Source organism: Cyprinodon tularosa, unplaced genomic scaffold (genome assembly GCF_016077235.1).
Source record: "Cyprinodon tularosa strain WSP-4 unplaced genomic scaffold, ASM1607723v1 ctg959, whole genome shotgun sequence".
In the NCBI taxonomy this organism is placed as follows: Eukaryota; Metazoa; Chordata; class Actinopteri; order Cyprinodontiformes; family Cyprinodontidae; genus Cyprinodon; species Cyprinodon tularosa.
This window is the reverse complement of record NW_024039739.1, coordinates 153,548-179,700: the sequence shown is the minus strand read 5'-3', so window position 1 is coordinate 179,700 and position 26,153 is coordinate 153,548. Positions and strand designations below refer to the sequence as shown.

Genomic DNA, 26,153 nt, shown 5'->3' with positions numbered 1-26,153 from the left:
CAGAACAAAGGAAAAACCTTAAACAAATATTTAGATCATTTTTTTATTATGTTGTTTCTAGGAAATTATGTTTTTTTTGGGTCTCAGTTGTAGTGCTTTCTGTCACAGACCATATTTTTAAGCTTTCGGTAAAATACTTTTGTAACCAACATCATAATTACAGCCTTACCCTGTAGGATTTTACTACACAAACACAACTCCATTTTTTTTCCTATGAGACTACTAACCTACATAGAAGCTGTGTTCTGGCTCCAAACATTCTCTTTGAAAACAGCCAGAAAGTTTAGCTGCAGTTAATGCTTCCAAAGCTGTTAATGTTGCAAACGTCATTGCAGCCATGCAAATCTAGAAAGTCTACCCCTGGTGTCTTCAACAAACAAATGAATATGAGGGACTTCTGTTGATAATAGGGACTTACTTTAGTCTCTGGGTGATAGCATTGCCCAATTTAAGCAGGATTCCAACACCAAGCAAGCTGCACACCGCTAAACACCACTGGACTTCATGCAAACGCAGAACTGCAAGACTAAAGTGCATGAGAGCAAAGCTGCTACTGTACAAAATAAACACAGAGGGAAACATGGGTAAATTATGTAGCGAAAGACGTGTTTACATTTAGGGTGTCAGGTTTAAATTATGTACTGCTGTGTTTTGTGGTCGTTGTGTCGGCTTTAATTTGAATGTTTACAAAAAGACGGGAAGGTTGAAAGAAGAGGAGCCAGACGGCTAATCCAACTCCTCTGATGTCATTGCAGAAATTACAATTTTATGCCCAGAATTCCTCACAAAGCATTATGTATGATGAGTGAGTTATACATTGATTGAGGACTTGGATACATAGTTAGAACAGTATGAATTCAGAGTTAGAATCAGGATTTCCATAAGGTAATTGAGATATTTGTGTGTTTACACTTGGGTGTGCTGGCTCTTGACAGTCTGACTAAAGATAGATTAAATGGAAGGATCAAGGATGGATAACATGTATTATGGTGCTTACTAAGGCAGTGTACCAAAATCACATTGAATGTGCTGATTGATAATGAACAGGAGGTTGAACGAGTTAAGAAAGGAAATACAACAAAAAACATATTGAAGGGGCACACCAGGACACAACACTTAAAATAATTCACTTTCTTATTAACTCCCCTTATGACCCCTGCAGAACTGGCACTGGAGAGATGGGCTTTACCACTGTTCCCATGGAGTTTTAACATCCCAATAATCTCCATCTCTTTTTTCCTGCTTTCTGTTAACTTTCAAACACATCTGTTTCGCATTCCATTTGTTCTGCTTTGGAATCCGTTTTACATCGACGTGAGAGAGTTTATGCAGTGTTTAGCACCAGATTGGTTTTGTTATCCAGGCAGGATTGCAGTAAAAGTAGGACTTGTAATTCCAAGTATATCCTTTTGTTTTTTCAAAGGTCTACTAGCTTCCCACAGTAACAGCCTTTTCCTCTGTCATGTAGTAGTCATGCAAGAGACAGAATATGAAAAACATCTTTACTGCTTGTTTCATTTTTCCAGAGATGAAGCCAACAAACTTAATGCAAGTCATAAATAATTTTAAGTATAGTTGTATTATAGGGCTGCTAAGTGAAGCAGTGGGTAGCACTCCTGCCTTGCAGCAAGAAGGTTCCGAGTTTGATTCCTGGCCTGGTGTCTTTCTGCATGGAGTTTGCATGTTCTTCCTGAGGATGTGTGAGTTCTCTCTAGGTACTCCGGCTTCCTCCAACAGTCCAAAAACGTGAGTGAGTCTGTGTGTGTGAATGGTTGTTTGTCCTGTTTGTCTCTGTGTTGCCCTGCGATAGACTGGCGACCTGTCCAGGGTGTACCCCGCTTCTCGCCAGTAGACAACTGGAGACAAGCACCAGCACCCCTCGCTACCCCGCTTGGGATAAGTGTGATGGAAAATGGATGAATGGATAGTTCTGTTAGAAAATTATCAGTAAATATTTAGAGAAAAAATATTGTATTACATTTTTCTAGCTGATAAATTGTGTGAGGTCAGACTGTACGAGTCTTTGACTCATAACTCAGAAAATGTAAAGACATTTGCCATATGCTTTATTTGAAATAAATTAAATACTGTATATAAAAAACATTTTTGAAGAATGCAAGATGAAAGTAAAACCTGATGGCTAGAATTATTTGCATTCTCTACTTTTCTGGGATCAGCTTGCTGAGGCAGCGGTCTAAGCAAAGACTAGATTCTCCCCTCCAGCCTGAGGCGTTCCAGGGTCAGCTGGGAGATGTTGTCCCTTCAACGTGTCCTAGGCCCTCTCATGGACTTCTTGCCTTCTGGACATGCCTTGAACACCTCTAGATTGAGACATCCAGTGGGCATTCAGAATAGATGTCTTGCTACCTCAGCTGACCTTTCGAGATGTGGTGGAGAAGTGGGTCTTCTCTGAGCCTCTCCAAGATGGCCTAGCTCCTGACCCTATGTCCAAGGGAGTGTCCAGCCAAATTGTGGAGAAAGCTAATTTCAGCTGCTTGTATCAGGATCTCATTCTTTCTGTCACGATCAACACTGCATGACCTGCCACTTCAGGAACACTCTCTGTGACTGATGCAAAGTTGATGAGGTGTAACCCCCCCCTACATTCCCAAAACAACTGGGGACCTGAGGTGCTCAGGGCACATTTCATCCTCCCCTATAGCTTTGCCACCATGGAATTTTTTGACCACCTCCAGTGGCGGCTGGTGGACTTATCTCCAGGGGGGCTATAGATTCAGAATAGACCAAAAACCGATCAAACGTATACAAAATTATTACACCAGGAGACTTATATATATATATATATATATATATATTTTTTTTTTTTTATATATAAAAACTATTTTCTGAGAATGTTTTTATTTAAGAGCAACTATGCAACTTAACATACATATAGAAAAAGTAAACTATATTATATTATTTTCCATGTGAATCCCAGATTGTTGTGTAAACATTTTCTGTTATTGATTACTCCTTAACAGGTTGAAATATAAATAGAAAATGTGTAAACATTTTCTAGATTACAAAAATGTAATTTAGAAAATATATTATTACAGTTAGGTCTAGGAGTGTGATTTTGATCAGGAAGAATCTTATTTTAGTTATCTACAAATGAAACAACAGACTAAACGATTTTAGGCTAGATCAATTTAGAGTTGCGGATTTGAATCTGATTTTGTTAAATCTGTGAAATGGACCCCTGAGTTTTTTGCCTCTGCAACCACCCAGGCAACTGTACCCACTTGCTTCCCCAGGAGTCCCACAAGCCAAATAGGCTTGATAGGACTTCTTTATCTGACATGGAGTGTGATTGGGACATGTTCTCTGCCTCTATTGTCATTGAGGATACTAGCAACTGTGACCGTAAGGTCTGCGATGCATGTCATGGGTGCAACCTCTGCACTGCCATTCAAATAGCAGCCCCAGTTTAGCCCAACCCCTCACCCAGCAACCCGAGTATTAGGGATGTTTACAGAGGGACTCAACAGGGTGGTAGAGAACTTGCCCTTTTTGCTCCTGACAAAAAAGTTATCTCCTGAGTCATTGTTGTTTTTTTTTTTTCTTTCCATATTTTGTTTATAATGTTTGACCCCATGTGGCATATGTGGATTTAAAAGCCCATTTCAGCTTTGCCCCACATTTTTGTAAATTTGCCAGAAAAAAAACCTATCCCAAGCCGTAGGAAACATCTAGCTGTAAATGGGGACAGTTTCTCTGTGATAAGTCGGTGTTAGCGTTTTAGATAATAGGTTATATTGAGTTTGGTAACAAACTCTAAAAATTAAAGCATTTGTGTAGAATCGCTCAAATTCACTACGGAGGCATGTGGGAGATGTTTTATACCCTACAGCAGCAGAAGTAACCATATCAGCTTTTCTAGATATATTTCTAGGTAAATATCACACTATTAATGATTTAGAATCAGCTGCCATTTACTGGATAATTATGAGGAGGGCACCAAGCAGGCAGTTTGACATTGAAAAAATAGATTGCAAAAAATATGCAGAAAATAGTCAAAATAATGCCAAGGAATAGTACACTGCCCTATAAGACATCCATTTATCCAATTTACCAGGGGAAAAAATTGGAATTTTGGTTGAGTTCTATTTTAAAAGCTGATGTCACACAGCCTTTAATCCACCAGTGATAGGCTCTAAGGGTGAAAGCTATAGTCTCACCTCTTACATGTCTGGGCCTCACGGTTTTTTATATTTGAAACAAAAAATGATTTGGAAGAGGATTCTCCAGTACTAATACTTAGCGAGACCGTGATGCACCACTCAGTGTTTGAGGAATAAAATTTTGTCAGTTCTGTGCTGAACCAAGAATGGACATTGGACTTAGACTCTAAACGGCATTTTTAAACGTATCAGAAAAAAGGTAGGTAACGCTAAACTTCCAAATATTTTTAACATTGCAAAAATGATCATGACCATAAGGAGTACTTGCTTGCACACACAAGTATTTGTTGGAAAGAAATTTGTATTCCATGCGAACAAATGTATATTCCTCATACACAAGTTAGTTTATTCTGAGAACTAATTAGTATTTTGTGCACACAAATTAATATTACACGGTAACGAATAGGGGCTTCTTTGTATATATGTTCTTTCCTCATGTCAGTTCCCGGGCTCCATAAAAAAGGCTGCCAACACCTATGAATCTATTATGTTGAGGTCAAAGAGAGGTTAAAGTCTTAATAGAAAAAAGCTAAGTAACTTTGCTCTACTTCGTTTCTCCTTCCTGGGATGAGCTGATGTTGGTTTTTGTCAGTCCAATATGAAGAAACATCCCAAATACAGGTACAAGCTGAACTTCTTTAGCAAAGTCTTCCATTAAAATAGTTGGAAACATTTCAACCAAAACAGCAACAGCACAAAATAGCAAGCACTAACACATAGGTACCTGTTACCCAATATTGCCTGAGCAGAAAATGTATTCACTTGCATTTATTTGCAGTCATCAAGAACCTTACTGATTAAAGATAATTGTAGAACTCTAAGTCGTTTCCCACAGTAATAACTTCCTTACTGAAGAATGTTGTGGCTAAGTGACCCAATATTGCTTATTTATGATGTATTCACTGAGTAGAAAACATTGGATTTTAATTTCTTTTTAGCTTCTCATAATAGCCTAATAGTCCACCAGTTAAAACGGTATTTTAGCACCAACAAAGGGATTCTATGCTGGAATTTCTCCCTGTGTCTTGAACAAATTGCTTTTAGTCTGTGTTTATCATCTTTTGGCAGAGTTCCCCTCGTCACTTCTCCTTGTTGTGTCTCCTAATCTCCTTAAGTACTCTTTATAAGGAGCAATATGAAGGTTCATGTGGTCAGGTTGAACTTTGTAGAGAATGAGTAAAAAAAGAGGAAAAATCTATAGAAAAATCTTCTCTTTTTTATTTGCGTGCAAGAACAATTCAGCAAGACCACTTTAAAAGATTACCACGAAATCTGACTCCCTGGAAACACAATATGAACGACTTAGATGTGGTTTCATTTTTTTTTTTACAATACTGTATAGATTAGTTTTCCTGTAGGTCTAAAGGATTATTAAATAAAAACAGAAAACATTGTAAAGAAATGTGGTAATCTGATTTATTGAGATACAAATGGATGGTGATGGGCCTGTTGAGAATGCTTGAGCTGTGATTTGACTCGAAATATTAAACGCTGAGCGTACTCTGATGGATTTAAACCAGCCTTATCCACATAACTGGAAACTGGACCCTGAAACCCACAGAGAGCAAAAAAAGAACACAACTTTGGCACACTGAGGACTGAACAAATCAAGGGGGCACCGTGGCATTGCAGTTGCACCACATTTCTTCGGCAGAAGGCCTTGTGGTCTGGTCCCAGTCCAGACAAGTTGCATAAATGCACTTTCTTCTCCTTAACTCTCCAAGAGTTCCAGAGCTGGTGTTGATCATAACGCCATGTTGACCTATTGTTTAATTTTGCAGGCATGTTTTCTGTCTAAATGTCAGCCCCATTGGCATCAAGGTATTTGGCTTGGCAAAGCGCTGGGCTTCTGCAGTGTTTATTTGTTGTCATGTCAGAGTTATAGAGTTGCTGCAGCAGGCATTAAACCTAAACAGCTGTGTCAACTCCAAAACTGTTTAGAGAGCGAATAGTTTTATTTCCTTACTGAACGGATCTGCTTGATATGGGATCACTTTGGGTTTGTTACAAAAACGTTCAGTCAGTAGGCAGGATTTTAAAAATAAATCCTTTTTATCAGCTGAAATAACAGAAGGAGACTGCAGGTGAAAGTGGTGATATAAATGGAAATAAAATGTGATTCTATGCAGACAGATTTCTCTTACAACCAAAGGAATTCATAATGATTAAGAATTCACCTGATACAGGTATATAATAAAGTATGAATGATTTAAGTCAAGTGAGAGGACAATGTTCCAGATGTTGCAATATCCACATGTGCTAGTTTTCCTCTCATTGGCAAAATAAATTAAAAAATAAAAACTCTAATGAAATATGATTTGACAATAAAACAATTTAAACTGAAACCTAATCAGTAAATTTGATCATCCATTCTTTGGTTAAGCGGTTTAGTAGAAGATAAAGCGGATCAATTAGGTATATTATTATTGTCTTCGCTGGCTGAGTGTGAATTAGCATCTATCATCCCGACAATGGCCCCTAAAATGAAATCGAGACATGCAGCATATTCTGCAGCAGAACAAGAGGAGCTCATAGGTTGAAGGGGGTGAAAGAAAGACAGCTGGAGAAAGCAGGAGTGAGAATGGTGGAAGGTGTGAGTGAAAGGTGCTGAATAGATGTGAGCAGTGGTGTCAGAGAAAGCAGCAGGATCTTCCATTGACTGCCAGTAACATCAGTCTAGGCGCCGGCTCGGAACGCAGATCATGTTTAGGATTTTCATTGCGTAAGCTCTGGTGTTTCTTTTCACCAAGCGGGTTTGGATTTCTTGAACGAGTTTATAATTAATGCCTTGATAGCTACTAATAGCTGTGGCCCTGGCCCCTTGTATTTTACTTTGATCAGTTATTTTGAATGGTTACAATGGCTGTGAACATTATCACTTATTCCAGAGATACAGTAAAGTAGGATGGCTCTTTTTGTGATTTTTCCATTGAAGGAAAGATCATAGGAGAAATGAAAAGAAGAATTGCGTTTATTATAGAGGATGAGATAAAACAAGAATGAATCTCCTTGAATGCCAAATGCAGTTTCTGGAACAGTCAGTTCGGGGCTACATGTGTGACATAATCAACGGGTAAAATAGGTTCAAGAAAATCCACTGTGCCAAAAGTTTTATTTATAGTTTTGGTTCAACCAAATGGTTTCCCACATTAGAGGGACAGGGACTTCCCCACATTTATTGTTCCTGCTACATTTAAATCTTTGTTTTTTTGGCTAATATTGTTTCAAAATATGTTAAACTAAAGAAAATACAGAAAATATTATTAAAAAGTCTTTAATAAATATAGTACACTAGTGGGGCATTAATGCTGTAGCATTTAAGATGGAAAAAGGAAGAATGTAGTGATTCTCCTTGGTCATTCCTCTTGTTTTGAACTTAAAATCATTTTCCTCCTTTCAGTCAGTTTAAGTTTCAGCATGCTGTCCTGGCAAAGAGTTAACAATAGAGCCATTATTTTATTGTCACTTGTACAAAAAGAATTCATAAAAATGAAAATTTAAAACTGAGCTTTTAAAAGAGGTATACGTTTTCCCTACAAAAGAAATATATTTTTCATTTAAATTAGTGTAAAAGAAAATTACACACTAAAAAAGGCATTTTTGCAGTTATTTGTTTTATTTTACAATTTCATAGAAGGAAACAGCAAATATTAGTTATGATCATTGACTGTGCTCAGAATAAGTATTAGGCAAATTCCTTATCAACAGGAACTACAAGTTAAGTTTATAAATTAAAACTGAAGTCCTTCATGAGCATGGTTATACTGTACCTAACATTCTGTACTTATCTAAATTTAATTCAGGACTCTCTTCAAGTGTATTTGTCTTTTTTATGTAGAAATTATGATTTTGAATGTAGAAGATTGTGATACCGTGTGCCAGTAGGCATCCTGAGTCCTTCATCATCAAAGAGTGGCCTGTTATTGATTTCTTTTAATCAGTATGTGTCAATATAATATTTATGTCATTTTCTAACTTGACCAAATTCAAATAAATCTGTTCTCATTGGCACATTTTGCTTTTAGATGTGATTGTAATCCAAACGAATTTGAAATGTTTTCATCCAAACAGCGGTGATTATGGCACCTGTCAGTTAACAGGATATCTAATGTCCTCTTAGAATTGAAGCAAACATTGAAGGTTTTCTGCCTTTCTGTGACTATACCTACCTGTTTTTTCCTCAGGTTTTTTTTTATTGGGTAAGTCAGTCTTCTATTCACCTTTTCTCTTCCTACTAACCCCACAGCTTGACTAATCCCCTGCACAGGAGCAACAGGATCATAAGAAATAATCTTAGCATAAACTATACATTTCAATGGTAAAGGTATGATTTTTCAAATTTGTATTATGTTATCAAATGAAAATATGCACTTTAATTATATCAATAATTGGTATTCCTAAAAAAAAAATATTCCTGAAAAATATTTATTTCCCAAGTTTCTTTTTCATAAAGAAGCAGAGTTGAATTCCAAGTTTTCCAAAAATAAGGTAGTGTCACTTATCAATGCTCTTTACTCTTATGATAATTTGCTGTCAATGGTAGGACCTGTCACTCCTGCACAGATATTTTCGTTAGTTCTTTTTTAACTCATAATTTTCCCAATATGCTGTAAGATGTTTGTTATATGGAAATTAAGTATTATTAAATAATACCTCCACTTTTTGTCCATGCTTATAAAGCTAACTGTAACATATACATAACTTTTTGATATCATTAAAATGTTGCCTGGTATTAAAATTTAAATTAAACCACAACTATATGCTTAGAGGGAGATTTGGTAAGCAGTGGAACTGCCCTTTTTATATGGGAATGTTACTCTACATGCTATTTTCCCATAACCTGGTGAACCTGTAAACTCCAGGTAGCCCATTTGAAAGGAAATTACATTTTATCCCTTTAATCTGATGCAGGACTACAGAGGTGTACACCCTTTAGGATGGGGGCGCTCAGGGCTCAGTTGTTCTAAATCATATAAGATGAAATGGTTTCCTTAGCATGTTACTGTGGATTGATGGTACCACTTTGCAATGTCTTTGTTGCAGAAACTTGGGGTTAAGATCCATCAATGCACTTCCTCTTCAATCATCTGTGAATAGTCTCTGGGAGGAACAAACAGCTCAGCTGGCTCATTATGTGAGCAGCCCCATTTAGTCATCATAGGAATGCTTCCTGCTGTGCCATCCACATTTGAATTTGGCCCAAAAACTGTTCAGGCATGAGTGCCAAATGGTTGTTAAGAGCAATTTCTTTGGTCGTTTACATTGACTACTTCCTCCTACCAATTTATCGGCTGTTTTTGCAGTGTGTGCATCTGGACAACACTCCTTGTTTGCCTCTATTCTCATGTTGGGGAATGATTATTTATATTAGGAAAAAAATGGACGAGAGGAGAAAAGGAGATTCATGAGGATGAAAATCAAGAGTGTAAAATCATTTTTAAGAATAAATAAAAAAATTTCCCACCACAATATTTTTTCTACTTTAAAGTATATCCTCAGCAGATAACACAGGCAGCCAAAAAGGTCTTGATGTGCAGTTAAAATAAAATGATATATGTAAACTTTGTAATGTGAATGTTTTACCTAAGCTGCCTTTAATATTACATCCTAACAAAGTGCATGAGAAACCTGCCTCTCCTTAGCTTGTCTCGTTGGATCATATGGATATAATTTCATCCATTTACGTTTTTCTGCACTTTGCAGTGGTTGCCACAGGGCATTTGGAAGAAGGAAGATTAAACGCATATGTTCCTCTCATCCGTAGCAGGGGCACTCCACTGTGCCTCCTCCCTTCTGTGCAGATCCTGAAGTGTTGGTGGTTTTCCTCTTAAAAAAAATAACCAAAACAACTGTCCTTTGAATATTATTTTCACATATGCTGTTTTAAAACCTAATTTGATCTGTGACACTTCCTATCTTTTTAGCTGATTGAAACCTTTCCTAAGACTGTCATGCTTCTTGGATGTATAAAAGGCAAATAAGACTCTTTCTAATGCGTTCTACAGTATGAATATTATTTCTTCTATCGGACACCATTAAAGCATAAGTTGGACTTTTATTTATTTAATAATTTAATTATTTTAACGCGGATAGGGGATATGTGCAGCTTTCCATTTACTCCAAAGCCCAGTTTCGATGTAAGTTGGAAAAGTAGATGCATTTGATGTTGTTTTCCCTTTGTTTGTTTTTTTGTTTTTTTGCTTTACTATTAACAACAATTAACTGTAGAAACAGATTGAAAAAAGATTTTCTTTTTTTATTGTTGAATAAATAAATAATGTACCAGCTCCTTTCCAGACTAATATGCCTTGTATATGGCAGTCTGACTGGCCAGGCTGTCTATTTACTTTTTTTTTTTTTATCTGCGTTCAGTTTTGCTTAGTAAACTACAAGGTGATTAGCTGCACTAATATGTTTTATGTATAAAAGTACTGCTGCAGGATGTCCCCTAAAATATCTTGACATTTGTTTATAAAGGTAAAAATATTTGTATTGCAATTATCACACAGTGTTATATTGTAGCAACCATACTGGATTATTGAATCAAGATGGGTAAAAAAAAAAAAATAGAACTTAGACAAAATATTTCAAATATACAGAAGAATAGTATGGTCTGCGACCATTTAAAAAAAATGCAAATTGATTACCAAGATTGATTAGAGCTTTGCTGCAGCATTTGACTTTCTGAATGATGAGAAAATAAACAAAGGACAGCCGCGCACTTAATCTGTGCAATATTACATTTTAATGTGAGCCTTCGGTCAGAAAGACCTTCATTAGAGGAGCTCTCTGGCCGAAAGCTCACATTAAAGTGAAATCTTGCACAGATTAACTGTGTGGAAATCTTCTGATTGCTTGTGGACTATTTCTGTCATGATGGGTTCACTAAAAGCGACCCAAGAATGCAGAACACCACTGACGGACACAAGGATGAAAGTTAATCAGTTTATTTATGCACAAGCACACAGTATACACTGGTTCAGGTTCGGGGCCTGGATTCTGGTTCACCGGAGTCTGCGTGAGAGACAGTTCAGTTAGCGTTGCCAACAGAGGTTTGATTTCCTGAAGTTTACTGATTGTACCTTGAGGGTTCTTGAGGTTAGCTTTTGGAGAGTCTCTGTTGGTTCTGGAGATGAGTTCATCAGCAGAGTCCGTTTGCTGCTTCAGCGTCTCGTCTTAATTGAACAGACCTTGGCTTTGGGTTTCCCAGCTCTAGTCCAGAGCTGCTAGGAGGTTCACTGTGAATCTTCAGGTTTGGATCTGAGGGTCGGCTCGGCAGGTTAGCTCTTCCTGAGCTTACACAGAGGAGGCACAGGTTTCCTGGAAAACAGAAACAAGGATTAGAATCCAAGCTGGATTCAAAAGTCATCGAATTACTCTGAGGATCTAGGCTTAAGCGCTGACCAACTGGAACAACACTGCGGCGTTGAGGCAAGGTCTGAAGACAGCTTAAGTAGTGGATCCTCTGATGATCTTGACGAGCTGCAGCTGTGCAGGAGGCTCCCTCAGAGGATCCACGGCGGACTCTGCTGGAGAAAGGTGGAATTTCTCCAGCTCCCAACAGTACCCCCCCCTCAACGGCCGCCCCTTGGCGGTCCGGAAGAGGTTGATGGGCAGGAACGCTCGTACTCCTCGATAAGGGCTGGATCGAGGATGTACGAGCCTGGAACCCACTGGCGATCCTCCGGTCCGTAGCCCTCCCAGTTGACGAGGTACTGCCATCCGCGACCTCGTCGATGGGAGTCCACGATGCGGCGAACCGTGAAGGCCGGATGACCATCGACCTCCAGGGCGGGTGGTGGGGAGTCGGACGGTGGGCACAGAGGGCTCGAGGAGACAGGCTTGATCTGAGACACGTGGAAGGTGGGGTGGATTCGAAGGGACTGAGGTAATTGGAGACGGACGGCTGAAGGGTTGATGACTCGAGTGATCTTGTAGGGTCCGATGAATCTAGGAGAGAGTTTCCGAGACATCCCCTTGAGGGGAATGTCTCGAGTGGACAGCCATACCTCCTGGCCTTCAGTATACTCGGGGGCGGGACGTCTCCTGGCGTCGGCGAAGCGTTTAATTGACTCAGAAGACTGGTTGAGGGTGGCGATGGTTTCCCTCCAGATCCTTTGACAACGGCGGATGTGTTGGTTGACGGACTGCACCGAAATCTCTCTCTCGTCTGCGGGAAAAAGAGGTGGTTGATAGCCAAGACTGACCTGAAATGGGGATTGACCAGTGGATGCAGATCTGAGGGAGTTATGAGCGTATTCTATCCATGGGAGAAATTGGCTCCAGTCCACGGGGTTGTTTGACGTGAGGCAGCGAAGGGTGGATTCCAATTGCTGATTCATACGCTCAGTCTGACCATTCGATTGGGGGTGGTAACCAGAGGTAAGAGAGGGTTTGCAGCCGAGAGCAGAACAGAAAGCCTTCCAGACCTGGGAGATGAATTGAGGACCTCTGTCCGAGAGGATCTCTTGGGGAATGCCGTGTAACCGGAAAACATGCTTGATGAGAAGCTGGGCTGTCTGGAAGGCCGTGGGAAGTTTTCTGAGGGGAATAAGATGGCAGGACTTCGAGAAACGGTCAACAATGGTGAATATGGTGGACATACCTCGAGAGACAGGGAGACCGGTGACGAAATCAATGGCGATATGGGACCAAGGACGCGAGGGAACAGGAAGCGGTTGAAGCAGGCCAGAAGGAGGTTGGTGTGAGGCTTTGTTACGGGCACATGTGGGGCAAGCCAACACATACTCCTTTACGTCCCTGTGGAGAGTGCCACCAAAAGCGTCTTGAAATAGAGCAACAGTTCTACTCACACCTGGATGAGCGGAGAATTTGGCGGCATGCATCCACTGGATGAGACGGGACCTGACGGAAGATGGAACATAGATCCGGTTAGTGGGACCGTTACCTGGATCGGGTTCAGTGGCCAGGGCTGAGTTGATGAGGTCAGTTATCTCCCAGTTGACCACTCCCACTGTGCAGGAAGCCGGAAGAACAGGTTCAGGTGTCTCGGGATGATCGACGGAGTAGAGACGAGAGAGAGAATCGGGCTTCACGTTCTTGGATCCGGGTCTGTAGGAGATGATGAGATTGAACCGAGAAAAGAAAATTGACCACCTGGATTGGCGTGGATTTGCTTGCTTGGTTGACTGGATGTAAGCCAGGTTCTTGTGGTCTGTCCATACAAGAACTGGGTGCTCAGCTCCCTCCAGCCAATGCCTCCATTCCTCCAACGCCAGTTTAATGGCCAGAAGCTCTCGGTCACCCACATCATAATTTTGCTCTGCAGAAGAAAGTCTACGGGAGAAGAAAGCACAAGGGTGTATCTTTTGATCTGAGTCGAGTCTCTGGGAAAGGACTGCTCCAACACCGGAATCTGAAGCATCCACCTCAAGGATAAACTGCTTAGCTGGGTCAGGTTGCATAAGGACAGGTGCTCTGGAAAATAATGACTTTAGTTTTTCAAACGCTGCTTGAGCCTCGGGAGTCCACTGAAAACTGCGTTTGACAGAGGTCAGAGAAGTTAATGGAAGGGCGGTCTGGCTGTAGTTTCTGATAAACCGACGATAGAAGTTAGCAAAACCCAAAAACCTTTGTAGCTGTTTGCGGTTCTCTGGAACTGGCCAGTCTAAAACTGCCTTAATCTTGTCCTCAGATGGTTTAACCTGGCCGCCCTCGAGCACAAACCCCAAAAAGGTGACTGAAGGTTGATGAAATTCGCACTTCTCGGCTTTCACGAACAGTTTGTTTTCCAGCAGTCTCTGTAAAACAAGACGGACATGTTTCTTGTGTTCATCGAGGTTCTTGGAGTAAATGAGTATATCATCAATGTACACGAAAACAAATACGTTGAGAAAGTCTCTTAGAACATCGTTTACGAGGGCCTGGAAGCAGGCTGGAGCGTTAGTGAGACCAAAGGGCATAACAAGATATTCGAATTGGCCCAAGGGTGTTTTGAAGGCAGTTTTCCATTCGTCGCCTTCACGGATCCTAAGGAGATGATAAGCGTTTCTTAAATCCAGTTTAGAAAACACAGTAGCTCCCTGTACGGGCTCAAAAGCAGAGGCAAGGAGAGGCAGTGGGTATTTGTTTTTAATAGTGATCTGATTCAAACCTCGATAGTCGATACAAGGTCTCAAGGAACCATCCTTCTTCCCCACGAAGAAGAATCCGGCGCACAATGGAGAGGATGAAGGGCGAATTATTCCAGCAGCTAATGATTCGTTGATGTATTTTTCCATTGTTTCTCTCTCGGGCTTGGAAATATTATACAATCTGCTGCTAAGTAAAGGAGCACCAGGTAAAAGTTCAATGGCGCAATCGTATGGTCTGTGTGGAGGTAGGGACGTCGCACTGACGTTACTGAAGACAGGGGCTAGGTCATGGTACTCAGAAGGAACTGAAGAAAGGTCAGGAGAGTCTATCTCCCCCCCACCTCTAGGAGACCCCACCAAGGGGGCAGCAGAACGCAGGCATGTCTCATGGCAAGAGATGGACCATGATTCCAGGTGACGTTCAGTCCAGTTAATGTGAGGATTATGCTTCTCCAACCATTCGAAACCGAGCACCAGCGGGGAACATGCAGAGGGAAAAACAAAAAATGTTATAGTCTCTCGGTGGTTACCTGACAGAAGTAGCTCGAGGGGCTGAGTTTGGTGGGTAACTTGATGGAGTCTTTTCCCGTCAATAGCGGATACACTGAGAGGCTGAGACAGAGGAATGGTTTCAATTTGGAGTTGCTGGACGAGGTTAGAATCGATTAGGTTACGTTCACAGCCTGAGTCGATGAATGCAGAGAAAGAGAGGCTTTGATTAGCACAGAAAAGCGTGGCAGGCAGTAACAGTCGAGGAGATTTCTTAGTGTTTATTTGGCCCGCCAGACTCCTCAGATCCTCTGGCGGGCCCAGGCTTTTGATTTAGCCAGGCAGGAAGCGATGAAGTGTCCACTCTCACCAGAGTAGATACATAGTTTGCTTAAAAAAACGCCTTTGCCTCTCCTCTGGAGTGAGCCTGGTGTGTCCCACCTGCATGGGTTCGACATCCCTTTCGCCCGAATGAGAGGCCTGAACAGGCAACGGTAGAGACTGGGACTTAGGCCTCTGAATGGGCGGCTGCTCTGTAGAGGAAGAACAAACAGTCACGTTATGTGAGGCAGAAGAAGGTGTACCTTGCTTCTTTGAACTGTTTCTGGCACGAATTCTATTATCCAATCTAATGGAGAGGCGAATTAAGTCTTCAAGAGTAGCAGGTTCGTCGAGGGTTGCGAGCTCATCTTTTATGTGCTCGTTTAATGCCATAAAAAAGGCTCCCTTTAAAGCGCTTTGGTTCCATCCGGAAGCTGCCGCTTTAACCCGGAAGTTAATGGAAAATTCAGCCACCGAAGAGTTTCCCTGTTTAAGGTTGAAAAGAGCTCTAGAATCAATAGTTTGGTCAGTTTCTTGGTTGAATACCTGGGTAAATTCAGAGATGAAATCAGAGTAGTAGCAGTTTAAGCTATCGTCAGCGGCAAATCTTGCCTGAGCCCATTCCAAGGCTCTTCCTGTTAACTGCGAGAGAATGAAAGTTATCTTCTTGTGATCCGTGGAAAAACAGCCAGGAGAGTTCTGAAAAATCAACCGACATTGAAATAAAAATCCTTTGCAATCTTTCATGTTACCAGAAAATCTTTCTGGGAGACTAGGACGGAACTCAGATGACGTCACTGCAGGTGACCTCGGAGGTGGAACTGGACCCGGAAATGGTTGTGGTACAGCATTAGCGCTGTTCAGATAATTAGCACAGCTCTGTAGCATCTGGTTATGAGTGTCAACTAGACGGTATAACTCACGGAGCGTTTGGGTTTGTCCCTGAATTTGGGCATCCTGCTCCTCCAGTCGACGGGTGAGGTGATCTGCTGGGCCTTGAGTTTGGCCGCAGTGTTCTGTCATGATGGGTTCACTAAAAGCGACCCAAGAATGCAGAACACCACTGACGGACACAAGGATGAAAGTTAATCAGTTTATTTATGCACAAGCACACAGTATACACTGGTTCAGGTTCGGGGCCTGGATTCTGGTTCACCGGAGTCTGCGTGAGAGACAGCTCAGTTAGCGTTGCCAACAGAGGTTTGATTTCCTGAAGTTTACTGATTGTACCTTGAGGGTTCTTGAGGTTAGCTTTGGGAGAGTCTCTGTTGGTTCTGGAGATGAGTTCATCAGCAGAGTCCGTTTGCTGCTACAGCGTCTCGTCTTAATTGACCAGACCTTGGCTTTGGGTTTCCCAGCTCTAGTCCAGACCTGCTAGGAGGTTCACTGTGAATCTTCAGGTTTGGCTCTGAGGGTCGGCTCGGCAGGTTAGCTCTTCCTGAGCTTACACAGAGGAGGCACAGGTTTCCTAGAAAACAGAAACAAGGATTAGAATCCAAGCTGGATTCAAAAGTCATCGAATTACTCTGAGGATCTAGGCTTAAGCGCTGACCAACTGGAACAACACTGCGGCGTTGAGGCAAGGTCTGAAGACAGCTTAAGTAGTGGATCCTCTGATGATCTTGACGAGCTGCAGCTGTGCAGGAGGCTCCCTCAGAGGATCCATGGCGGACTCTGCTGGAGAAAGGTGGAATTTCTCCAGCTCCCAACAATTTCTGGCTTCCAGCACCTTTACCAACGAGTATCCAGATTAAGCAGCAGGCCTGCTACAACTTTATGACTAATGAGACCTTAGGTTTTACCATAAAGCTGCCATCAGACTGGATAATTTAAGAAAATGTTGTTTTGTTTTTTTAACCTGAACCTTTGTTGAGCTGGTTTTTAAATTATTTTCTTAATTTAAGTTAATTAATTCAGAGCTAAGGGGACACAGAAATATATTTAGATTCTAGGGGACTTCAAATCAATGACTTTAACTCCAAACATACAAACGAAAATTTTGAAACCTGAAACAAGGATAAAAAAGTCCTTATTTAATTTCTTTAGTAATTCCCCTTTTTTTTTATTTGTAACAGTTAAACCTCTTTATATCATCTGATCCTCTTCTTATACATGATGAATATCTTCTTGCGTCATTCATTTAGACTTTAAATCAGATTTCTGTTCAGCATGTCAGCAGCTGTATTCCTCCCAGCAGCCGTCTATAACGGCTGGTTTGTTCCCATCACCCGCAGCTCCGACAGGTTGCTAATGAGCCGCTGCCCATAAGCAGTCCCACACTGCAGCCTTTTACTCCTGACACTGTTTAGTCTTTTCCCTGCCAGTCAGGGATAATTTCCCATGAAGGCCTGAGGCTTGACGCACCACCTCTTTCTGAACGCTGAGTCCATAATCTGTCTGTTGTGATAAGCCGCCTGTCCCAGGTTTTTAACCCTCGCTCTTGCTCCCTTCAGCCATGCCGGGACCCCGCTGTCATCCCCAATGTTTACCGAACTGCTGAGCGACCCACTCAGGTCTAAGAATGGTGTCAAATGGGGCTGAAAGCCCTCCCGTGCACCAGTGCCACTCCCCTTATGTGGCATGCTTTGGATGGAGGGTTTTCAGAGAGGAAAACTAAACATGTTTAAAGCAATTAATGTGATTAGCACAGTTTAAACTGTTTTTATAGTTAATATCAAAGGTAAAACCAGTCATCTGTCAGTGACCTACTGTCTGTTTATACCACTTTAAACTGTATGGTGCTTTCCACACAGTTTAGATTTAAGTCAGCCCCTCATGAATGGTGTACCATCTTACTGACACACAGTTTATGCTTCTTAATGTACACATGTTATTTCAAGAGACTTTTATCATCATTATAGCAGTAACTTTGATTAGTGTAGTTGGTTGAAAAAAAAAAACACATTACTGTCTTGGCTGACAAAATGGGACCACATATGGTACGCCCTGATGGAGACTCTTATTACACACTCTTCCTTCCCTCTGTACCAGCAGGAGCGGCGTATTTCATTTTACCAGCACTGTAATACAGCAAACCTCCAAAATGAAGTTGACAGTCAGCACACTTTCTGAAAGAAGTAATTTAAACCAGCAGATTGGCTGCATTAAAAGGGTTTACTTTAACATGGATTTATTTTTTTGCAGGGCCTTTGGGTAAAGTCCATACCTTAAAATCATGGTGCTTTATGTTTTTTTTTCTTTTGTTTTTTTTTCTTTTTTTACCACCAGGAAAAATTAATGCTCAAACTGTCTCCCCACAAATTATGTCTTCGGATCAATACTATGCTCTACATTAGTAACAAGGTTATCCTCCATGGACCTCTAATTTATCCTCAAAGTTGTTTCAGTGAAAAAGCAATTATTCCTTTATTCATCTATGTACAACTTTTATTCTATTGTAAGAACTTGTTTTCAAGCATTTTATTCTCAACCTCCCCCTCCACTAATGTATTACATGAGATATTGCAAAATTATTTATATCTTTTAAATCTATTTTGCTCTTAGTTTCATAATTTTTCATTATACTTTATTAATATGTGTATCTGTGTGTGCGTATGTGTGGCCATGTTTTTGTAACAAGCTGTGTACTTGTTTTTCCTACAAGGCGGGTACAATTTTCTGTTAAACTGCTACAGTACATTGTAGGGACCAACCATTCTTATCGGGACCTGCATCAGGTCCCCTTGGGTAGATTACTGCTTTAGGCTTAGGTGTTAGGTTTAGAGCTAAGGTGTTAATTGGTACAGGTACATTTCTAGGGTTAGAAATGTACCTGTAATGGTTAGTTTTAGGGTCACAGTTAAGTTTTATAACTCACCGATAAATGAATGGACATCAATGGAAAGTCCCCACCGCAATAGTGAAACCAGACGTGCGTGTGTGTGTTTAAAAATAACTTAATCAATTTATTTGTCAAATTTCTCACGTTTTAGTTATACAGTATAGTGTGAGTTCAAACAGAAACACCTGTTAGAGCAGCAAGGACTTTATACAGTACATCAGGACCTTTCACAGATAATATTGTTGGTTACAGATGATCTCCTATAAATATGACAGATAATGACCTATGTTGCTGAGAAAAATGTGCAAATATTTACAGTGAAAGTTGACCTGATCAGGTATCAACTCAAGGAGGCTAAAATTAAATGCACACCAAAGTTTTTAAATATCCATCTCATTAGATCCCAATAACTTACAGGTGCGTTTTTAAATTATAGTTATTTAAATTTTACATGTGTTTTAACTCTGCTCTGTGGCTTTTATGTAGACAAAACACATTAATATCCGCTCAAATATTGCAGGTGTTTTGAAAAAGGACTTAGTGTCTATGTGGACTGCCTTCTGAACACTTCTGTTCTGTAGAAGCAAAAGCTCAGGTTTTGGCAACAGCAATATCCAAGTCGACTTGGACAGGATTTTAACATTTCAACATTATTTCTGTTTGGAAGAACTAAAAAGCCCCCATAGTGTACTGTGTTTGGGCACGTCAATGTTTGTTTGAATAAAATTAGGCTTATAAACCTCAGTATATATAACTTATTTACATGCACCTTACTTTGTTTGAAAGGCAAAAGTCTTCTGATCCTTTTGAAAGAAAATTTTGTCTCCAAACACGTTAAGACTTTGAAGTTTTTGAAATTTGTCACTTGTTGCTTAGCTCTGACTGTGACCCTCTTTCTAAGCCGCACTGTCACATTCACAAACCCACAGTTAAGCACCGTCACCCAAAACGGCTGAGCCATGACAGGCTTAGGTTTCGTCTTTCTTAAATGGGGCCTCGGTGAATAGAAGGCCCTACCTGCTTTGGCTGGGTGAATGAAGGAGGCTGGGGATGAGTGTTGAGCTAAGAGAGAGCTGAGGACCCATTAGAAGAATGCTGCCTCTCTGTCCTTAGTTGTAACCTGACCTGTTGTCGGCCCATCTAACTAAAGGTCAGGAGAGAATGGACAGAATCAACTTGAGCTCCAGCAGTAAGAAATTAAGTAAGCTGTACATCATATGATCATCCTAACAAGAGAGCTTTATCATTGGCATGATGGAATGTTTTTCTTTGTTTCAGTTTTGATATATAGTAATATTTCACATGGATTTTTATAACAATACTATTTATATGCTGATTATATTCAACACAGAATATAACATTTCTTCATAGGTTAAAAATTTAAGTACCGGTACACTGTATTTACACTGGTTTATTCATTGCAGTTCTCATTCTGACCAATGCCTGTATTTACTCAGTCAAGTATCTATACTGTATTATCCTAGTAATATATATATATATATCTGCTTATGTTGATGATTATAGCATGAACATGAAAAAAATTGTTTTATTTATTTTTTTATTTCAATTCCATTTTATTACCACCTCACATACAGTATCGGTAGAATAACAAATACCTTCAACACAGCAAAGTTAGGTTTGCTGATGCCCATGAAATGGTTGTGCAAAGAATGCTGTTTGTTTACATATTAATGGTATTTAAGAAATAGAGTTGATCTGTTCCTCAGAGTTACCAAGTTGTCCTTTAAGATAAAGTTAATTTTATTTAATGTGGAAATCCAGGTTTATAAGTGGCATTAGGTTTAGTGTAAAATGCTCATGGTCTAAAATTATATTGGACTATATGTTTATATATATATCCAATATTATTATATTGGATTATATGTCCTCTGCTGGAGTTTGTCCATTTTATTTTATTGATACCAAGGTCAATACAGTTGTTTATCAGCTGTGAATATCAGCTGTCTTGTGTAGATTTAATTTACAGAAATGTTATGGTGGACAGCTTTATGGCATGTGGATTTGATTTCCAGGAGGTTTTGGCACCTGCTCACACTGCCAAATGCACCAATAGGGTTTCACTGTGCTTGATCAGAATGCAAACTCAGCTGACCCAATTCCCAAGGAGGATCAATGGAGTATTGTCAAGAGAAAGATCAGAGATACTAGTATACCAGTGCAGTGTGTATAATTAATTTCGACACCCGATAGTTAAGCAAACACAAGGAATAAGTGTTATGAAAGAGTTAATTAACAAGTAAACTGGTGTTGCTGGAACAGGAACACAACTGGAACTGTAATCACGAAATGCCACTAACCTTCTCAGATCCTGGAAGATTGTACTGGCTCTAACGATCGTTTACAGTGGCTCCATTTGAAAAATTTGGATCATAGATTGTCTGATTCAAGTCTTAACGATGCCACAAAGGGGAAAGGTTAGCAGGAGAGACCTAGTCAGTTCGGGGGTCATGCACAATAAAAAAGTCCACAGGACAGAGTTTTCCAGAAGGGCTAGAAGGAAATGTAGGAGCTAGGCAATCAGTATCAGGAGGCACACTAACTGTGGAGAGGTTTCCAGAGGGACTGAGGCTGCAGGTAGACCTGAGGTTCAGGCTCAACAACCCAGACAAGGGCAGAACCAAACAGACTTGGTTGTCAGGCAAGGTGGGAGGTCGAAGTCCAGAGTTTAGAAGCCAATCTTTAGAAGCCAGCATCTGACAGTGTCAAGGCAGGCAAACACGAACAAGACAGGTTTAGACAGGTAGAAAGCTAGAAACGCTGGGTGGTCTACTTACACAAATGACTTTCAAGAATCTGGCGATTACCCACTGGGAGAGCCAGAAATATATAGTGCAAAACCGCTCAAACCTCGGTGCAGCAGAGGGAGCAGGAAGTGATGTCATGGGACAGCACACAGCAGTTTCTCATGCAGGAACAAATAGGCCTCATTAACTCCAGTTAATTGCCTGTTCAGTAGGCCCTCTCCTTTAAATTGAAAAGTATTTCTCTTCAGGTCAAATGTCATATTATAATCTATCAGAAACAGAATTTCGGTTTATTGGTCATAAATTAATATTGCAAAAAGACAGCTTTACCTATTAATAAAGTATACTAAGTGAAACCTCCCGCATTATTCACCCATAAATAATTTTTCCTAACATGACAGTCCCTGCTAAATGCTGACAGTGAATCCTACTTTCACCCCCCACAGTTTGTTTTTGTTTGTTTAATTTTCCATTTTCTTTACGACCCCTGAAGTGGATATGTGAGAAGCCTAATGAATGATTCACATGTTAATAAATCTGTTGCACTCATTGGGTGAGTGCTTAGGATCGAATGAGCCAAGCTGGGTCAGATATGAGGTTGTTTACAGTCAATGTCACTTGTCAGTCTAATGAACTATACAGTGCTAAACGCTTATCTCCTGCTATACATTACAGCAAAATAAATGACTGTACTGTACGGCGTACTCCAGTTTCCCCTGCAATTAACATAAGAGGTCAGGACTCTGTGGCACAGGTGCACAGTTGTTTTCACAAAAAAATTGGGATTTGCAGCTTCATTCAATGGCAGTGGAAAGAAGTACTTACAGTTACACATCCAGTGCACGTATGCATGTAAATTCTTCAGTCAATATATTTGTAAAATTAAAGTCCTCTTTTTTAAGCTTAAGAAAAGCTAGAGATTACCTTTTTTTAAATCACTCAGGCACAAATACCTTAGACTATTATTATATGTCCTCTTTTTGTAAGCTGTCCGTCCTCCTCCTACAGTTTGAGGGCTGTAACAAAGCCTTCTCTCGCCTGGAAAACCTGAAGATCCACCTGAGGAGCCACACAGGCGAGAAGCCGTACCTCTGCCAGCATCCAGGTTGCCAGAAAGCTTTCAGCAACTCCAGCGACAGAGCCAAGCATCAGCGCACTCACCTAGACACGGTCAGAAAACAAATTGCCTGTTCTCAGATTTGTGTTTGACTGCTTAAAATCACCTGGGTCGTTGGTTTGCTAACTAAAGCTGAAAAACCATGTGAAGTCTTTCAGATAAAGGCTCCTTTTGTCTGTCTTTGAAACTCAGGCTGAAATTTAGTGTTTAAAAATCAAAGGGGAAGGAGTAAGTAAAAATTAAGGAGTAACTAGTAATAAAAACTTTCCTTAGTGTTTGTTAGTGTGCATGTTTTCTCATTATCTTTTATTACATTTAAACTCTGCTGCCAAGTTTCTGTGCCTATTTGTATATTTCGAAAGAGTTTAATCTATCCTACATCAAAGAAACTATGGGTTTTTTCTCACTTCACATCGAAGAGCGACATTCTGCTGCTTCTTGTTAATTAACAGCAAGGTCCCCTCCGGCCTCCATTGAAGAGGACTTGGGTTTGGGCTGCCAGCTAAAACAGAGGTCTGCCTGTTTCTTTAGACCCTACACTATGGCAGGGGAACGACTGAGTCATCTTCCGCTGCCACTCGTTAGGTGGTTGTACTACCACCAACTTACAGTCCACTTGACCGCCATTCCCATGCTATGGAATTAACGACTTGTGTTGCTCTCACTCTGTTTTTATCATTCTGGTTTTCCCGCAATAAAATGAATTTCTTAATTGTTTTTTCAACATTTTGCAATAAAACGTTTGCAAAATTATCTAATTCTAGATAAGCCTTTTCCAAGGAGTCTACTGTAAATGTGCACTGTATGGTGCACACTTTGAAACCCTTGGGTTTTAGAGTCGGACTCAAGATTTATTGTTAAAATAATGAAAGACTAGATTTAGCCTGTCTAAGTCTTTCGTGCAACCTTTGTTACATTTAAAACGAAATATTTTGTCATGCAAAAGGCTTATTTATTAGGATATAATAATACACCAGATGTGTTTCAGTATGCACGTGCAGCAAAGCAACATGGACTGTCTTACCCAGAGGCTATGCATGTGTAAGTTTTGCTCTCTGATCAGTCAGCTGTTCACACTATCAATATAATACACACCCCTTTGGCAGGGTGCTTCCAAGGATGCAGCCCGTAAATTGGGACACACCCATAATATTAATAAGATACTTAATTTTATTTCTGGGTGCCTTTCAAGAAACAGTGTCACATAAAAAAGATCAAATACAATCAATAACAAAGCAGGACTAAAACAAGCAATACAACTACGTAGCAAAGTAGAAATAAAAAACGATGAAAAGCGGATGCTATGTTTGATATGCAATTTGGAAGAAGTGCATCTTGAGTCTTGCTTGAAAAACAGAATATGATTGAGAATATTGAAGATCAGCAGAAGTGAGTTCCAGAGATGGGGAGGAGAGCAACTGAATGCTGGAGCTGTGGAGTGTACTTTGCAGTTTGTAAAGGTAAACTTCTGCTCAGAGTTATTTATGATTTATAGCAGTCTGATCATGTTAGCTTAAGTGACATAATTATGACTATAAATGTTTTATCAGTAAGACACATTAGACTTGTCAAAATGAACAAAACTTTTTTCTGTGTGCATTTGGACCTTTGACCTTTTTACTTACTCGAAACCTAATTCACTGTTTTGTATTTGTATAATACCTTTGAACATTTTAAACTTGGAAAAAAAAAATGTTTCCTAATAAAGTAGAGTTAGGATAAAGAGTGAGCAGCTATAAACGAAGGGCCTTTTAATCAAAACACTTTCAGAACTTACAAAGGTGGCCTGTTTATATCTCCTAATTTAAAAACATTGATTAAGTGCTTATTTAAAAAAAAAAAGACATAAAAGGCAAATAGAAAATTCCCCTAATATGTTTCCTCAGTGTAAAAAAAGCAGGATATATTTTTTAGTCATGCAAATAATACCATTTTTCAACAAAGTTTTCTGTCTTCACACCAAATTTTTTCCTATTAAATCATTCAAATATCACATTGAAACCAGAAAATAAATGCTTACTTGTGTTTTCTTTTCTTTATTAGTTGAAGGTTTTCTTCCACCACCCACATTTAGCTAATGACTTCACACTAACTCACAGCTAAGGCCGTAACTGAGTTCAGCCAGAAACACTCAATTTTATACGCTTTAATGACTCTTACCCTACTCAGAAGTTGTACCGGATTACTTACTATACTTATGCTTTTGCACTATAAATGAAGTGAAACTAGCCTTGGCAAACCTCAAAATGAAGGTGCATGGGACAGATGTGCAAATGGGCAGAGCTAAATACTCTTGTTTTGTTTTGCTTGGGTATTGCTTAATTTCAACGCAAGATGGCAACAGAAATCTGAGAGGATAAATGTTTACCTGATTTTTTTCTTTACAGGTTTGCTATGCCTTAGAAAAAAAAAAAACATGCACAATTGGAGAGTAAACTGAACCTCAATAGTTTCAACTTCATAAAATTCTCCATTAGTCCACAGAGTCTGTTGTGGAAAAAAATCCAGCTATATTTGTATCCAAGCAAACTTTTTAATATATATTACTTATACATCCTGGAGCTTTTATATTTTTTAGAATGTGTACATTACTAAATATGCAGCATCAGCGATATGTGTGCTAAGATGAACAGTGTGGCTAAAACATGAGCTAGAGAAAGTCTATATACATTTGACTGGAATGAAAAAATGGTTCAATCAGCTGTGAAGTTGTGGTAAAACCTCCTCAACTGATGGTCTTTTCTTTTCATTCTGTTTCTACACCTTCTTTTTCTTCAAATATTGTGTCTGTCTCAGCCAAAAGGTAGGACTTTTCTTTTTCTCTAACTAATTTCCTGTTTACTGTTTTAACATATCTAGTTGTTTAGGAGCTTAAACTTTTCTTCCTCTTTATTTCCTGTTTATCTATATATTTATTTTTCTAATGCAATATATTTGAAAAGATTTAAGTTGGTGAAAAATGTTGAAGTTGAATTCCTTCTTTGTTCTCACAGAAACCATATGCATGTCAAATCTCTGGCTGCACTAAGCGCTACACGGATCCCAGTTCTCTGCGCAAACATGTCAAAATCCACTCAGCCAAAGAGCAACAGGTGCATAAGAAGGTGAGAGAAGGAATCGTGGTGGGTTACAGATAAAAATTTGGATTAATTACATTTTTAGCCCAAAACTACTGATATACCATCAATTTTGGACTTTTCTTTTTTTGTAACCAAGAGGTTTTATTGTAATAGGAAAGGAGAAAGGCGTCTCTTAGGAGTGACTAAAGTAATATAAAAGAAATATCTATTTGATCAAAGAGATTTATCTACAGTTTCTAAGTTACATTTTATTGAAAAATAGCACATCATGCAATTTTATGTTTTTATTGGTATTTTATCTTTGGAGATTCAGTCTTTCAGGACT

General features: G+C 39.7%; 1 protein-coding gene across 1 annotated transcript in view; it reads left to right on the top strand.

Annotated features, from left to right (window-relative positions):
* Positions 1 to 26,153, top strand: part of LOC119776824 (zinc finger protein GLIS1) — a gene marked incomplete at its 5' end in the record, with an annotated part of 70,684 nt that overhangs the window by 19,676 nt on the left and 24,855 nt on the right. The window contains 2 exons of the mRNA XM_038275441.1: positions 22,640 to 22,801; positions 25,742 to 25,852. Of these exons, the coding sequence (XP_038131369.1) occupies positions 22,640 to 22,801; positions 25,742 to 25,852 (273 nt within the window). The remainder of the gene's footprint in view (positions 1 to 22,639; positions 22,802 to 25,741; positions 25,853 to 26,153) is intronic.